This window comes from Lagopus leucura, unplaced genomic scaffold (assembly GCF_019238085.1).
Source record: "Lagopus leucura isolate 7727_CA_CO unplaced genomic scaffold, USGS_WTPT01 Super-Scaffold_100159, whole genome shotgun sequence".
Taxonomy (NCBI): domain Eukaryota; kingdom Metazoa; phylum Chordata; class Aves; order Galliformes; family Phasianidae; genus Lagopus; species Lagopus leucura.
In genome coordinates, this window is record NW_024962335.1 from 28,494,178 (window position 1) to 28,510,481 (window position 16,304).

The 16,304-nt window shown below is 37.3% G+C and overlaps 1 protein-coding gene across 1 annotated transcript in view; it reads right to left on the reverse strand.

Annotated features, from left to right (window-relative positions):
- Window positions 1-4,138: 4,138 nt before the first annotated feature.
- The window catches only part of ETNK1 (ethanolamine kinase 1), a 32,837-nt gene continuing 20,671 nt past the window's right edge, over window positions 4,139-16,304 (reverse strand). The window contains exons 5-8 of the mRNA XM_042889921.1: window positions 15,755-15,838; window positions 13,580-13,740; window positions 12,073-12,146; window positions 4,139-10,861 (exon numbers count right to left, since the gene is read on the reverse strand). Of these exons, the coding sequence (XP_042745855.1) occupies window positions 10,789-10,861; window positions 12,073-12,146; window positions 13,580-13,740; window positions 15,755-15,838 (392 nt within the window). The 3' untranslated portion in view covers window positions 4,139-10,788. The remainder of the gene's footprint in view (window positions 10,862-12,072; window positions 12,147-13,579; window positions 13,741-15,754; window positions 15,839-16,304) is intronic.

Consider the following 16,304-nt stretch of genomic DNA (forward strand, 5'->3'; position numbering starts at 1 on the left):
TATTTGTTATACAGACATATATATACAGAAAGGGATTTGTTTAATTGTGCTAGTAGTAGGTGTTTGCATTTCTGACACATTTTTATCAGTATACAGGATAAAACTAAGACCCAAGTGACCTATGTAAAATATGGTGGGAAAAAGGAAATTTAAAACACAGGTAGATGGCCCAGATTGGGCTAGTTAACAGGTTAACAGCAGAGCAAGGTATTAAACCAAACAGATACACAGTCATGCCGATGATTCCACCTGATGTGTGCATTTGTTCATAACCCAAAGGAGGATTTGAAACAGCAGCAATACCCTGTTTGGTCCAGCATTATGAAGTACGATATGACAAAATAATATTACTCAGTGACAAAACATAATAACCCTTGATTTTGGGACTCAAAGTAGTTCTCCACTTGCAGTACCCTAACACAAGCACATCATTCTCCCAGGAAGCAGCTATAAATCAGAACAATGAATGACGTAAAAAACTTGGCACAGAAAAGAGATCTCAGTAGTTTCAGTCACCAATTCATTGATGCAATCCATATATTGTGTGTATTTATTGTGCAGTATTTAGATGCGGTTCGATCTCTTTTGCTTGTTTAATCTGCTTTTGAAATCTTGGTACTAACCAGCATCTATCTCTAGTGAGATGTTGCACTATAGGGGCTGGAGATAAGAGTAATCATAATCCCTCTAGTATTCACAACAAGAAAAAGGTTTTGTTTCTCATAAAGCTCTAATACACACAGTGACATCTGCGTGACAACTTAATTCACCCACCTCTGCAAGTAGTCAGCTCCAATCGGTTATAGAGGGAGTATGAATGAGCTATAAGGCAGCTCAGTGCAAATAAAGTATTGCTGTTGGTGTGGTTTAACTGTAGATTAAGGAGCCATTCACTTGCTCTCCCCCAGTGGCACTTGGGGGAGTGAATCCGGACAAGCACTGACTGGTCACCTGAATTGCTAAACCCAGACAAGTGCTTGAAGCAGTCAGGAAGCTGATGTTCCTTCTGTGGTTTTTAGGCACAACCTGAAGGAATAAATACTGGACAGTGGATCACTAGCTGTCATTTTTCCAAAGCTGAAAAGGTTTGCCTTAAAAAACTTATGGGAGTTTGTAACAAGAGCTAGAGGAAGCCCAGTGAATCCATCTTAAGAATCCATGGTAGGCGTATCTCTCAAGTTTGGTACGTAAGATCCCTACCAGCTCTCACAGTATTATCAAAGCCTGTAGAGAAGAAAGCTGGGCAGCAGCAGCTGCTCACAAGCAGAAATTGCAGACTAACTTTCAGAGAGCATCTCAAGTATTTAAAAGTTCAAATAAAGGAGGCACTTTTTTGTCTCCCTAGCTCCAGTCTTTTCATGCTGTTATTTTACTGATAAAATCTGGGGAAAATATGCTGCTGTTTTTATAGTGCAAGACGATTGGCAAATCCCCACTTTAGAGAAGTGTAGGTTGCAGCATGCATGACTAACGATTAATGATGCTCATTAAAAAATGAAGTTCTGATGAAATTCATTAATGCTTGGCTTGAGTCTTGCTAACAGTTATGCAACATTAAGAGCAAGGCAATTACAGATCTTGGCTGCAACTCATCGAGAGATAAAAGAACACCCTTTTCCCATTTAACTCAATGTAAGGCATGCTATACTACAGAAATAAACTGTCTTGAAATGCTTCTTGAACAATGAGACACAGCCTGCAGCTTCATTGCCACCTGCGGGTAAGTGCTGGAGTCTGTCCTCCTGTTCTGTTCCACATGACACAAAAAAAGGTGTCAACAGAAAATAACTGCAATGAAGAAAAAGCTGTGCATCTGACTTGCCCAGTTAGTCATGAAGTCACTTGAAGGAGACACCACCTTTGGCCTTTGAAGTAACTGCTCTATTCATACTCCTAAAACTTTGAAATACTGAGAAGTAGCATTATTCTAAATAGCACTGCAAGAAATTAAGATAAGGATGAACTGCAGTCTAATTGCAGGGAACATGAACAGGGGATGGGAAGAAAACAAGTTATGGTTAGCAGCTTAAGCAAGACTTCCAAGAGTATACAAGCCAAAGGTCACACTTGCCATTTCAAAGCTAGTTCCTGATGAAAGAAATGTTTCAGTCCTTACTTGTCAGCAGTAAAAGCACATTGTGAAACTTAAAGAGAGAAAAGCTGTCAGTAGAAAGGACGGGTTGTAAAATGAGGCTGTCGTTAGGACACATATGTTGACATGCATAGAGGATTCCAACACACTCCTGTGCAACTTGACTCTGCTGTGCTAGTGGGTGTAAAGGCTTCTATTTAATAAATCTGATAGAAACTTAAAAATTAAAGCCAACCTTTGTTTTCCACAGGTGCACATTTTACACAGTTGACATTTCAATACATACTGTATTGAAATTCAGTACATACACCACTGTTTTCCCTATCATGCGTTTGTAGTTTGTTAACAAATCTTGAGGAAAATGCTCTACTCAAGATCTTGATTTCTAGACTGGCCTTCAAAAAACTCTGTATTACTCCCCAGTGACAACTTCTAGCTCAAGTATGAGCTTGCTCAGCATTTTCTGTAAAGCCAAGACAGAGACTCCAGAGAAACATCATCTCCTTGTTCCAGGCAGCAATTCTGCGTGGATGAGTAACCCTAGATCTCTTGTCACTGAATGTTTTCCATTAAACTGAAAAACAACTTTGGTCTTACCCATCCTGTAACAGAAACAGTGCCTTGACAAAAAGCCTAGTGCTAGTAAGACACAGGTTTAGGTCAGTGACAGCAATGCTTTGAAGTTTTAGAGACTCAGGCCACAATTTCTGCGCATACAGAACATTACTGTGTGACCACTGCACTAATGGAAAACAACCACTAAGTTTAAAAGGCAGAGGTCTTCCAAATTAAGAAGGAATTATTACATTTAATAATAAAAAAAAAATCTACTTAAACCAAGATGCATGGATCTCAAGTATCCTACAAAGCAGGGTTAATGGTTTCTCTCAAGCCCAATGATACGTTTTCTTTTGCACTCAACAGGACTTGCTTGTTCTATCCATACCTTCCAACATACACAATGACTGGTAACTCTTTAATCAAGCCCACTAGACCTAAGAAAACTAAAATTTTCTATTTAGTGTATGTAGGAAAGAAATTTTCAGTGAGAAGGAAGATCCATTACGGATACAAACTCTGATTCAGCGTTTCCCTCAATAAATTCACAGTGGTCAATTGCTTAAGGCTGCTCACAGAATCACAGAATGGCCAGGGTTGGAAGGGACCTCGAGGATCATGAATCTCCAACCCCCCTGCCGCATGCAGGGCCACCAATCTCCTCATTTAACCCCCCTGCTCCATCCAACCTGGCCTTAAACTCCTCCAGGACGGGGCATCCACAGCCTCTCTGGGCAGCCTGTTCCAGCACCTCACCACTCTCTCTGTAAAGAACTTCCCCCTGACATCCAACATAAATCTTCCCTCCCTCAACTTCAAACCATTTCCCCTTGTCCTGCTGTTATCAACCCTTTCAAAGGATAGATTCCCCTCCTCTTTATAGGCTCCCTTTAGATACTGAAAGGCTGCAATTAGGTTACCCCGCAGCCTTCTTTTCTCCAAGCTGAACAAGCCCAGCTCCCTCAGCCTGTCTTTGTACTCAAGCCCAAATAGTTTCTGCTTTGGTGAAATCACTGTCTTTACAGTTGCACAAATAAAACGAAGGCAGCAGAATTTTACTAATACTCATTATACATTCCCCAAGCAACTGCCTAACATTATGCCCCTAGCACTGGAGGCAGAGCCTGTAAAACAAAGCCGTTAGCACAGCCCTTACTGTGCACGAGTAGAACTTGACGGCAGGATGGACTTCTTCCCCCAGTTCTTCAGTAGTGATCCCTACTGACAGCCATGTTCAATAAAGTCCTGCCTCCCAGATGTGAAAATTTTAATAGCTAATGACCTAGGCTATTTAATATGCAAAAATTTTAAGAGTCAACATTGTGCAAGCAGAGCGCTAGCTCAAAGCATTGCACTTTCAGATAGGTCATTAATCCCAGATAGAGGTATGCATTTTAGCACAAGTCAAAAGCCTACAACAACTCTTTAAGTATTCCACAGTTTTTTTAAATCTGGGGAAAGTAAAGTCACCACAATACACGCCAATAGTGCAGTTAGAAACAAACTTTATTGTTGCAGTTTGAAATTATTTACACAATATAAATCTCTTTTGAAGGTACATTACTTCATTTAATCAGTGGTAGAAGGCCTTATAATAGAGCTTCAATAACATTTAGTTCAAAAGAAATACAGTTCACTCCAATGGATAAGTGATGCACCTAAACTCCACAACATACAAAAAGGGTCATGGGGACATTTGGGGGGATGACAGTGCCAGAAGATAAAGGTTGCTTCTTAAATTTAACTTATTCACAGCACATAAATGGACTCATGTTTAAAAGAACACTGGCAAATATTGTTTTTGTTTTTGTTTTTTAATAAAAAGAGACACAAAGAGGAATATATCCCTACTATGCTATGGCCCTGTTTCTGCAAGTAATTAAAGGGTTGTAGACAGCTGGATTAAGACGCTTGAGACAGAACTAAAGAATCTAAGTTATATTAAAGATTGGATACATTCTTGGTGCTGAGACTATTCAAAGCACTTGTGTACAAAGCAGCATTACTGACTACCACAGATTGTACTTGAGATACAAAATGTTAAGAATGTTTCTACCTATTAAAAAAAAAAATTAAAAAAAAGTCTGTCACACACTTAAGACTTGACATCTACTCTTTTTTTTTTTTAATTATTTTTGTATAACAGTTGACAGTTACTACCACCAAAAGCTAGGAAACTTTTTTCCCCAATCTATTCTGCATTTTACGGGACTGCATGTAACAGTTTTCAATGCTTCTCTTCTGTGGTCTCCTTCATCTTGTATTTTGCATGAATCTCTACTATGTGGAAAAAAAAATACTACATCATGAAAAAACATGCAGTTGCAACATCACAGAACATAAGGCTGGTGCAGTACCTGAAGTAATTTCACCATTTATTTTTAACGTTCGCTACATTTTCAAGTAATGTGCTTTCTAAATGTTCACATGACTTAACCGGCACCAGGATTTCCTAAGGTCCATAAGCATCACGTATTTTGGGGGGCTGTTAATTAAAATTCTACTCAACAGGGAATCTAAGACAAATGCTCAAAATTTTTCAGAAGGCTACAGAAGCAAACAGTGTAAAATTATGAATCAGAAGGGGGTTAATCTGGTAAAGCCTGGCCACTTGTTCTCAGGTCAGACTACATATACTCTGACTTCAGGCCCAGCCCACATTCAGTCAGTTTTCTGACATTTATCATGGATAATAAAACCTTACTGAACCACCTGGTGCACAACATTATCTACATTGTCAAATAAATGAAAAGGCCCAACATGCACCTGAAGGGTTGCAAATTAACTATATTTTAACATATAGGTACTTTTTTAGAATGTCTCCTCCCTCTCTGCCCCCCTAATTTGGCTGGTTTCTAGGTACAGCAACTTAAAACTGTACAGATAAATCACTTAGAAAAGTCACTTAAAAAAATCAGCCAGCATCTCACCACATCATTTAAGCACCTCCACACAACTGGCACATGCAAACAATTTGCACATTTTCCTTTCCATTCCAGAGGTCTAAAGGCCACAAACGTTGCTTTCTTCTGACATACCCCACCTAAATTTGTGTGGCTTCTCACTGCCAAGAGTTCCCTTAAGTTATGTGGCTGGCTAACAGAAGATCTATACTGTGCAAGACCAAAGGTCATAGCTTTTCATCTCTCTTAAATCTAATGAAAACATTCAGCGTGAAGTCTGCATGTTCACATGCATCTGCGAACACATTTAAAAATACAAAAAGGAAAAACAGTATCTGTGAAGAACAGGTAGCTAACCCAAAACAGATAGGATGAGGTCAACCTCTTCTACTAGCTACAGGGAGAACTACCCTGAGCAAGAAATCATATTACAGTGGGCTACAGAGCAAAGTTACAATTAGAAAAGCAGTTACCTTAAGATTCCTTTTGGCAGGAGTTAATTGTGTAAGCCTTTTCTAGCTAGCAAATGGTTTAAAATAAATTTTAACTTGGAAACAAGCTTTACCCATTTGCTCTTGTCCTTACACCATGCAATAGGCGTATTCAGTAACTTGCTATGTTGAAGTTCTCATTTCCATTTGGATTTCCTTTTACCTGTATCTATTGAGCCCAACCCATCTCTTGACACTTCTATGACCAGCTCACTTCCCAGGATCCTCAGTAACTTTACTATCAACGCTGATAAGCATGTGTACTTTTCATCCAGTGCAGGCAGAGGTGACAACATGTGACAACTGTATCAAGATCAATTCGTCAGATGGACAACAAGATTCACACACCCGTGTTTTCCAGTAAAAACACACTATGGACAAGCTTGTAGGACATCATGCAGTTCAAGATTGGTATTGAAAGGCAACAGTAATGAAATACAGTTGGCCATTTGGGGACAACAACTGCCTATGGTTCACTTCCAAGGTCAAAGGTCCCTTTAGCAAGGGACTTCATGCAAAATAATTCTGATGAGGAGTCATATACTAATAAATCAGAACAGAATTTCAGTCAAAAAAATATGGATTAAGTATGGAAAGGAAGCTTTTATAATCATGTTTCCCCTAATGAATTAGGGTTTGGAGGTTGCAGAGGGAGAGCAGTGCACACAGGAAAAATACCTCCTCATCTAAGTCTCAGATAGTCTAAGCAAACTAACTAATTCTAGTGTGAACAAAAGTGACTGGTAGAACCACTTGAGTGATCTGAGGTTGAGGGGGTCATTATAAGCATTTACAAGTTAGCAACTAATCCTATTTTAAGTCTATATCCACCAAAAACATTTAAATTCGGAGACTTCTTTCACAACTAACTCAATTGCTGTCACACGGGAGCGCACACTTAAGAGTACTTCAACATGCTTATGGTTTAGAAGTCACCAGCATTCAAGAATGTATAGGAATTTTTTTTAATTTTAACAGCCTTCCCTATACCGCAGGTACTTACAGGTACCTCAGATATATCATTTGCCCTATCAGAACAGACTTTCTCTTCATCTTAGCATTGTATGAATTACTTTTTTTTTCCCCCAGAATCATTCCCAAGAGCAAGATGTTCAAAAAGGTAGCAGGGAAAAAAGACACAGGGTGTCCAAGGCTATAAATGGATACCTGAACGTAACTACTATGCTTTGTTACAGATAAATTTAACAAAAGAAGTCAGCACACAGAGTTAGATTTCTTCTTTACATCAAAATTTCTACAAAATAGGAGAGAATACAATGCAATACACAAGTCCATAAAAGCAAGGTACAGTACAATTCACACTAATTTACAAATGGTTATTTACACTGTTTTATATACATACACAGTCAGATCTGGTTAATACGAATTTGGTAATTCCAAAATGCAAATCAAGACATATAAACGAATTTAAAATTATGTAAGAACAGATCAGCTACTCAGAAATCTGTAATGCTTAAACGACTTAAAAAATTAAGCACTGATTAGCCGGATCTGACTGTAGAAATGAGAAGAAAAAAATTCACACTATTCTGCTTTACAAAAGCAACCAGGCCACTATGGTCTATTGACTTGATGCTATTTATGCAAGAATGCCATTATTAATAATCCTCTTTATATTTACATTACAGGTTTAACTACAGTAAGAATTATTAATTTTGGCATTTATGCCCTTAGCTTAACATAAAGGCAACAGAGTATCTTCTTGGCAAGTCACAGTCAAACTACTACAGGATGCTTCTAGAGCTCAGTCTTTTTTGCCCTCCTTCAAATATCTTAACGTTGCTATTAAGAGACTGAGAGAAACTAATCAGAACAAGTACACATTCTCTAGTTTGGTGCTTTAGTACCTAACTTACATTCAGAATGTCCTGTATTCACAGTTTCGAGCTACCTCAATATTTGCAATGCTATTGAAAAAACTACTGCTTCAAACTTAATACATCTGTAGGTATTCTGTTGCAAATGAGAATATCTGAGTGCTACTGGCTAAATGTGATGTGGTACAAAAATCAAGGTAACTGGCATTTCATTTTGGAAAAGTTTACAGTATTTTCTCCGAACCTTGTATCAGGAATTGTTTTATTCTGTACTTGTCTTGAAAGAAAGCTGATGCAAAGCAGTATTAAAGTGTGTAAAATGAACTTCAACATGCAAAATGAAAGCCTCTATCAGTACTGCAAAGTTGACCACTACAACCTGTGATAATCCTTGTGCTTCTTCAAAATGGCTCAGAAAAAGCTTGCAGTATTTACTATCTGCTTGAAAGTGCTTTTACGGGAGATTCAGTGGAAATTAACTCCATAAGAATGAGATTGAGCTGCGTTCACAAAGAGCTTTGGTTCTGCAGAAGCGAGTTTCTAAGTTTCCACTTCTACAGTTATTGCTACTTGAACTATATAAACAAAACACTACTGAAAAAAAGTTACACTGATTTCAAACTTAAATAGAACTGGTACTTGAAAAGGGAATGTGGGTTGCAAGCTGTTGGGAAAGTTAGACAGGATCTGTCAAGTGCTGGATTTCCCAAGACCAACTGAATTTCACAGACTCTTACACATTTTTAAAAACAAAGCAACATTGCCAGAAACAAAGACACCATTTGAAGAAAATAAACAAAAAAATCAAGTTCTAAAATCTTTATCAACCTTACTTCCAAAGAGATCATGCCATACTTGAAGGGACTACAAAGACAGCAGGCTATTACTCAATATATGTCAATCATGCCTACAAGGGAAACTACAGAAAATGAGAATATTCAGTGCTTTCATGAGCTCTAGCAACATCCTCTATATCCGCTACAAAAGAAAATATAAATGTCAATTTTAGGTATTCATTTCTATTTAACTACCAAGATAGTTTGTCCAGTATATTAGCCTCCAGCTAGCAAATGCTAACAAAAAGGGTTATCCAACTTCAAGTTACAGAAAAAAAATAAAGCCCAGTTTTACCATTGCATTACAGTTAAGGTTTTGACTAAATAATTAAAAAACAACAAAAAAGAAAAGTTTCAGAGATGAATATAAACAAGAGGGAAAAACCCAACCCTTGCTTTTATTAAAAAAAAAAAAAAAAAGAATGCCATTCAAAATGGTTGTTCAAGGTGAAAATTCTTCATTCACATCAACCTTCTTTGTCTTAAAAGAATCAAAAAAGCTTTAAAGCACACATGTATGTATATGTTATTTATATGTATATATACACACACACACACAACAGTATGTCACAAAGCAAGTCAGAATAAATATCTTTGCTGGAGCTTCTCCCCGTAATATTTACTCTTCAGCTAAGTTTGTGACCGCATGTGTATATGCACACACAGACTTTGTACATGTGGGCACTTAAGTGACCAAAGTGCAAAGTTTTTCAGAGTATACCCAAGAGCTGAGTATATGCCTGCCCAACTCCAAATTGCCTTGTTGGTTTTATTTTTGTTGTTTCTCCCCATCTCTTCTAAAAGAGTTTTAAAGCCTCTTTTCCACTTAAGCTTACATATGGTTTTCTTAAGTAAACATTTTCTTTTCAATTCACATTTTGCAATCCAGGCCATTCTTGGTATAATAGCTTTAAAAAGCTGTGTGTGACTATCAAAGTCCTATTGTTCAAGTCATACTTCTTCATGTTATCCTTCAAACTGGAGATTTTGAAACGTAATTTGCTGCCACAGAAGAAAAACAGACTCACGGAATTTGCAACAACGGGATCAAGCATTTAAGACTAGAATCCAAGGTTAGATGATGACAAAGCAGAAGGAAAGACAATATACAATATAACAAACTGTAAACCTAAGTGTCTTGCTCCCCAGTGCAACAGGATCTCTGCTCACTAATTTGCAGTTCAATAGTCCATTTCGTCAGATACTGCTGAAGCATATCAGAGACCAGAATAGTGTTCAAATTTTGAATCAAGTTTCAAAAAATAATACAAATTTTGAACAGTGGTCTTTTGTTTAAGAAGTACGCTTAATAAGCAAGCAGCTTTCCCACAGAAGTTAGAGATGGTACACTTCCCATCTAACACTGTGATGGTATGGAGTCTAAAAGAATTTGATGGCCACAGAACATTCACGCTTCAACAGCTTAACACAAAGAAAGGAAAGTCAAAACATCATTTATCACTTTAGCAAGAAGGCTGATTCTTATACAAAAGATAAGTACCATAAGATGGAAAGCTACCTTTTTCTTTATAAAATTAAAAAAAAAACTTAAAAAGATCATCCTAACCTTTTCCCCTAGTTACTACATACCTGTGACCAGTATCTCACATTTTGACTGTACAGATCTAAAAGGTTGATATCCTCTGACCGTGTAGATCCTAATATAAGTTAATGCAGCTCAATAAAACAAGTTGTTAAACAAATCCTTTGGAAAAACTTCACCATCTGCACCCAACTTTTACAAAAACTGATGAAAGCAGCAATGGAATCATGTTAAACTTAAAATAAATATTTCACATACAACATGTTAAATTACAAAAAAGGATTAAATTGCCATTTCCACAAGTTTTTCAGATTTAGCAAATTTCTAATCCATTGTATATCAACAGCAGTACGTATGCTCTTCATATTAAATTTAACATTGAAGGACTGTTTAGAGGCATTATTTATAAAGCAAGAACCACCAAGTGAGCATTACAGAACTTCAACAAATGTTTAGCTTTTTTTCCAGTATCCGTTCAGAAAAGATTCAGGGATTCTCTATCCACTTGGTAAGTTTACTCTTCTTCTTTACTCTGGGAGAGTTAACATCATGACCTCCAGCTTCATTTTGAAATATTGGTTAAAACGAACAATTGCATACCTATTTAAAGGGAAAAAGATCTGAAGTTAAGAGCAGACAATGAGAAACAGACAGGCTAGGTCTACTCAGAAGTTCACCTACCCCAGAGGCTTCTTTCAAATACTAACCCATAGCACCTACCAAAGGAGGAAGAATAGAATAACCATACTAAGGTACTTCCTCAATACCACCACTCCGCCACTCCTCCCAGCTTGCTAGAGTTTGGAAAACAAATGCTATTTTGAGTGTTATCAGAGGTGCCATCTTCATGCTTACTGTTCTTAATAAAATGTCCTACAACTGACAGCTACAGTTCCCTCCCTCCGCCCCAAAAAAAGGAAAAAAAAAATCTTGCTCATTGGAAGAATGCTATTTTTCTGAACCGCAACACGGCTGGGTCTCCTCACTTGCGCTTTTACTTGCTTTTTGCGCCATCTAGCGGTTACTTATAAGCACTTCTCCTTGGAATTAACTGGGTACAAAGCCACACAAGAAATTCACATTGGCATCATTTACACAGCAGCACAACTAAGCCTAGTAAACTGGCTTAGTCATTAAAGAAAAAATATCCTCAACTCAAGCAGAGACTCGTGCTAAAGTGAAATGATGGATTTTATCACTTCTGCCAGTTTCCAACAAAAGACAGATATCTTTGACTGCTTGCTGTGATGAAAGACTTTAAAAACAAAAAGCCACAGACATCTACGTGAAACAGAACCATTAGCCATTGTTTCGGTAAGCAAAACTTAATGCTCGTTGGCATTACAGAGGTTCTTTTCCAAATGTTCAGAATTTCTAAGATCAATATTCTGTGCAATAAGATGTAAGCTAACTTTTTTATACAAGAGGCCCATTTCCTGACTCTTACCGTTAGGGACATACATCTTCTGACAACTAGCACAGCACAATGACTGGTCTGCTTCTGTGTCTTTGTCTCTTCAAAAAAACCCTTTTATCCTTAAAAGCATTTGCTCCTCTAGTTAAAAGCCTTGCCTTGTTACACTATTTTAGCCCAAAGGCATATATTAATTTAGAAAGTTTTCAGGAGAAAGGGAAAAAAGACTATAAAAGCTGTCTACATTTATTTTCAATTCAGAAGTTACAGTACAACCACACAGATTAGACACCTCAAACCTCACAGATTATGATAGCTGGGATAACTTAACCAGAGGGTCCCAAAATTCCCTTCCAACCTCAATTATTGTATGATTATATGAAGCAAGCATACTTACCCTAGAAAATCAAAGTCAATGGTGGAATATTTGGCTTGAATTAGAGCCCACAATCCCCAAAAGAAGTGGGAAGCCTAATGGCAAAAAATTAGGAAAGATTAGCACTGTATAACAGCATATTTAAGTGCATTTTTACATTGAAATAAAAGAATCATCTACAAGAGAACTCTCTCCAAATCCGTCTTTGTAAACTTGCTTAGTATGTCTTCATCACAGAGACTGATATGTGTTATAAAACTACTGGCAGAGTAAATTTATTGGCCTCCAGACACTATGTTTGTTGTGGTTTTTTTTCCCCAAGAAAAATGATGCCGCAGTTGTGAGAGAGTTCATCATCTATTAAGTAAATTGTTGTGCAATTATATACATCATGTTAATAGAAATAGAACTGCTACTACTGTTATTTATTAAACAATTTCCTGTTAATATCCTACATATACTCAACTCTAGTGTATATAGAGAATTCCAGTTGAACCTTTGATTATGCCCTTAGGTTATAACAAGCACAACTCACTTTCACTACTGACTTGGACAAAAGCATGATCTGTAGCTACGGAAAAGCAGCTCCTCACCATTTACACTTTTGTAACCCGTTTCAACCATGACTGCTTTACCAGTCCAGATTGTCCAGACAGCCTGGAGGCCCGTGCTCAATTTCTGATTGAAACTATTATGAATGATGTGACTGTTAATGAACTTTCAAACAAATATACACAATGGACATGAGCTTGATAATCTCCTTATTGAAGGCATTTCTGGTGTGTATGGATTAGTCAGAAAGAGAAATTAAATTAAGATCTAACAGGCATTTTAGCCTTAGTTAGCCTAAGAACAGTTTAGCATGTTTTACTTTTAGAAGAAAGCAAAATGAAGTGAAGCTTTTACATCTGAAGTCTGAGAAGGCAGACTGACAGCAGACAGGAGATAGTATGACACACAATATAGAAGACGATCAGGGGAACAGACTCACACAGTCAGCCCTCAGAAAACCCCATGGGACCCTTAAGACTGCATACGCATTTTGCTACAGTTTAAATCACACAGCTTTCCAGAACACTGAATGGAAGGAAAGAATTATGGTAGTACTGAAAGATTCTAAAGAGAGGTCTAGTCACTCGTTAGAAAAGTCAGAATAATCCTAGTTTTACACTAAAAAAAAATTATCTTTGAAAAAATTTTAAATCAGAAGACTTACACGTATTTATGGAGTTCTACCTTGTTTTTCTGCTGTCTTACAAGGAGTTCAGCATAGACCCATCATAAGCTCCTGCCAACACAGGGACTTGCCAGCCAGTAGCTATACTTGCTAAAAAAATTCATCACCTTCTCTGAACACTCACTGCCCCTTTTGCTTGGAGCCAACACACAAAGTGGTGAAAACATTCACAGAACAAGCTAAGAAGTTTTTCTTTACGTAACACAGCACTCAGGTTAAGAAACTGACAGTTATTTGCCCACAGAGAAAAAATACAACATTTAACATTCAAATCCACAGATTGTTATTTACCAGTGCAAATTGATTGACTTGAACATATAGAACTTCAACTTCTTTTTCACTGACTTCTGTGCCAAATCCTTTATATTCTTTGTAGGCCTCGAGGTAAGATCTCAGCCACTGTTCCTGCAATTTTCTGTTGGGATAAAGACTGTAGTCTACTTCATTTACTCCTATGGGAGGGAAAAAAAAAAGATCTGAATCTTAGAGTATCTAAAAAGACCATTAGAATCACAGTACCTGCGACTCCTTCTCCCTCTCTCCCCCCACAAACACGAACACATAAATTGATGTGAAAAGACATAATTACTTTTACTTTGATACGATTTTATTAGTTACTTGCTGGCAAGAATTTCTCACACAAGAATCACATAGCATTCAACACAGAAAGATTTATGGCGTTTTCATCCACATGCACACTCCATTTCTTTTGAAATGCAACAAGTTTAGCTCTAACAAACCTTAAAAAAAAAAATCTGCACTGCAAAGCAGAAATCCTCCCGCACATCAAATAGGAGCTCATATGCAATATTATCCAAAGCTGAATCCAGATATGTACATGCTGTCAGCTCATCTCTGTAAGACTAAACCTTTAGAGCAGTCTACTCTGCCTCCCCATACATAGAACTACAAGCCTTATCTCCGTAACTATTCCCTTCTGCCATATTGTTCTTTTCAGCACACAGCTCCAAATTTGTCTATACTAGACATTCTAAACAGCAGGCCACACAATCTACCAGGAGTCCCAAGACTTGGATCACAGTCGATCACTGCCCAGAAGATGTGGAAAAATATTTTTAATCCTGCTTCGAAGTCATTCTTAGCCACACCACCTCTTCCTTTGAAAAACACTCTTGGTCTCCTTTCCTCTGTTTCACCTTCCAGAAGACTAAAGCAGTATGTATGCTCAGTAAACTAGATACTAAACATGCTATTCCTGAGAAAGCACATTTGCAATCAGTAGTACAAAGCATATGCATTAGGACCCCTCTACTCTGGAAACTCTAGATTTGACATATAACACACAGAAAAACACTAAGGAAATGTCAGACCTACTGTACAAGTGCATCAGGAAAGAGTTTACAGTACACAGCTTTCTTGCACAGGACAAGTAGCTTCACCTCAGCAGATTACATGCCACAAATCTACACTACTACTTATGGCCAGATGGTTGTGGCCATACATGCTACTAACACCTATGTCCATGGCAATGACATTTTCATACCTAATTCTCTTTCAGTTCTATTTTATGACCACTGCAATCTCCTGGCACTTAAATTCTTCCCGATGTCTGATCATCAAACATAGGAAAGGTGACACACAGCTGCTTGTCAGTGGCAAAAGAACATTACTTGTGTGTAGTCTTCTTACTGTACCTACCTCCCTAAAGATATACTTGGACTCTTAAAAGTTCCAGATGAAATTAATCAAAAGCTTTTAAATATATTTTGTGGAGAATTTAACTTGTTTCCTAAATATTTAAATTTTTAAAATGTCAAGAGTATACTTGGTTAAGTTATCTGAACTTGAGATTTGAAAAGCAATGAAAGGTGCATAACCAAAGGCTCCTAATTTCACCACACTTTACTTTCCACCTATATTAATAATTGTGTATGTTTTCCCTATCACTCCATCTTCTAAAGTAGCACTGCATAAACAGGTTATTTCACTCTTACAGAGTGAAAGGAAGGGGCATTTATCAGAAGAAACTCAAGTAGCAAATGAATGAATCTATCCATAACTTAATGCTAAAATCTGACACTTTTTCCAACCACATTCTTAGCCTCTACTTCTCATTTTAGCACATAACCGAAGGGCAAGTACTTAGCAAAGAAATGCAAAACTACTGAAAAAAAATGTAAAGTCTGCCATTTCTAACTTTGTGATCACACAGCATATTCTATGTATTAAATAACTACTTATGCTGTTGCAGATACATCATGGTATTTCATTACAGTGTGTTGAGTCTCTGCTGCGTCACTTCACAGATCAACTGCAAAACCTGAGAGCTGTAAAGGAAGGACATAACTGGCCTGCTAGTAGAGACATTAACACATTTTTAGACCATTAGATTAATAGCTACATGCATGTATCTAGATATAGAATGAAAAACAGAACACAGTACAAGAATGACAACTAAAAGTTTTTTTTTTTGCGTCCAATTCACCTCATAAATCCAATTTTTACCTGCAAATTCATTGAAGTGATTGCCAATGTCATAAGCCAGGTAGTTGTATCCAGAGTACTCATAGTCTATGAACTGCACATCACCTATGTGAGACAAGAGCAGCAACATCAGAGTCCACATCAAATGAAATCATGGCCCTAATCCTTTGGTGTCCTTTGAAGTTTTAGGGAAACAAACAAACAAAAAAAGCACATTTCTATCTTATTTGTACCCAGTTGCGTGCACTCAGATTTTACAAGGCAATACTGTTTTTAAGGTATGGGACTTCTTTGAATACTCATTCAAGAGATCTCTTTTAATAATCAGAGCTTAAAATGCTCTTTTTTAAAAAAAAACTTTGATTAGCAGAATTTTAACTTCTACCACACGAGGGCATCAATTACCTTCAAAATGAGAAATATGGTAGAGAAGCCTTAATTTAAGCTTTACATAGAAATCACAGATCACTTTTTCCCCGACTTAAAAAATTACAGTCCTAAGACAAGTGTGCAACCATAGCAGACTAACACGTTGCAACTGGTCGCTATTTCCTTTTAGTATGTTGATATT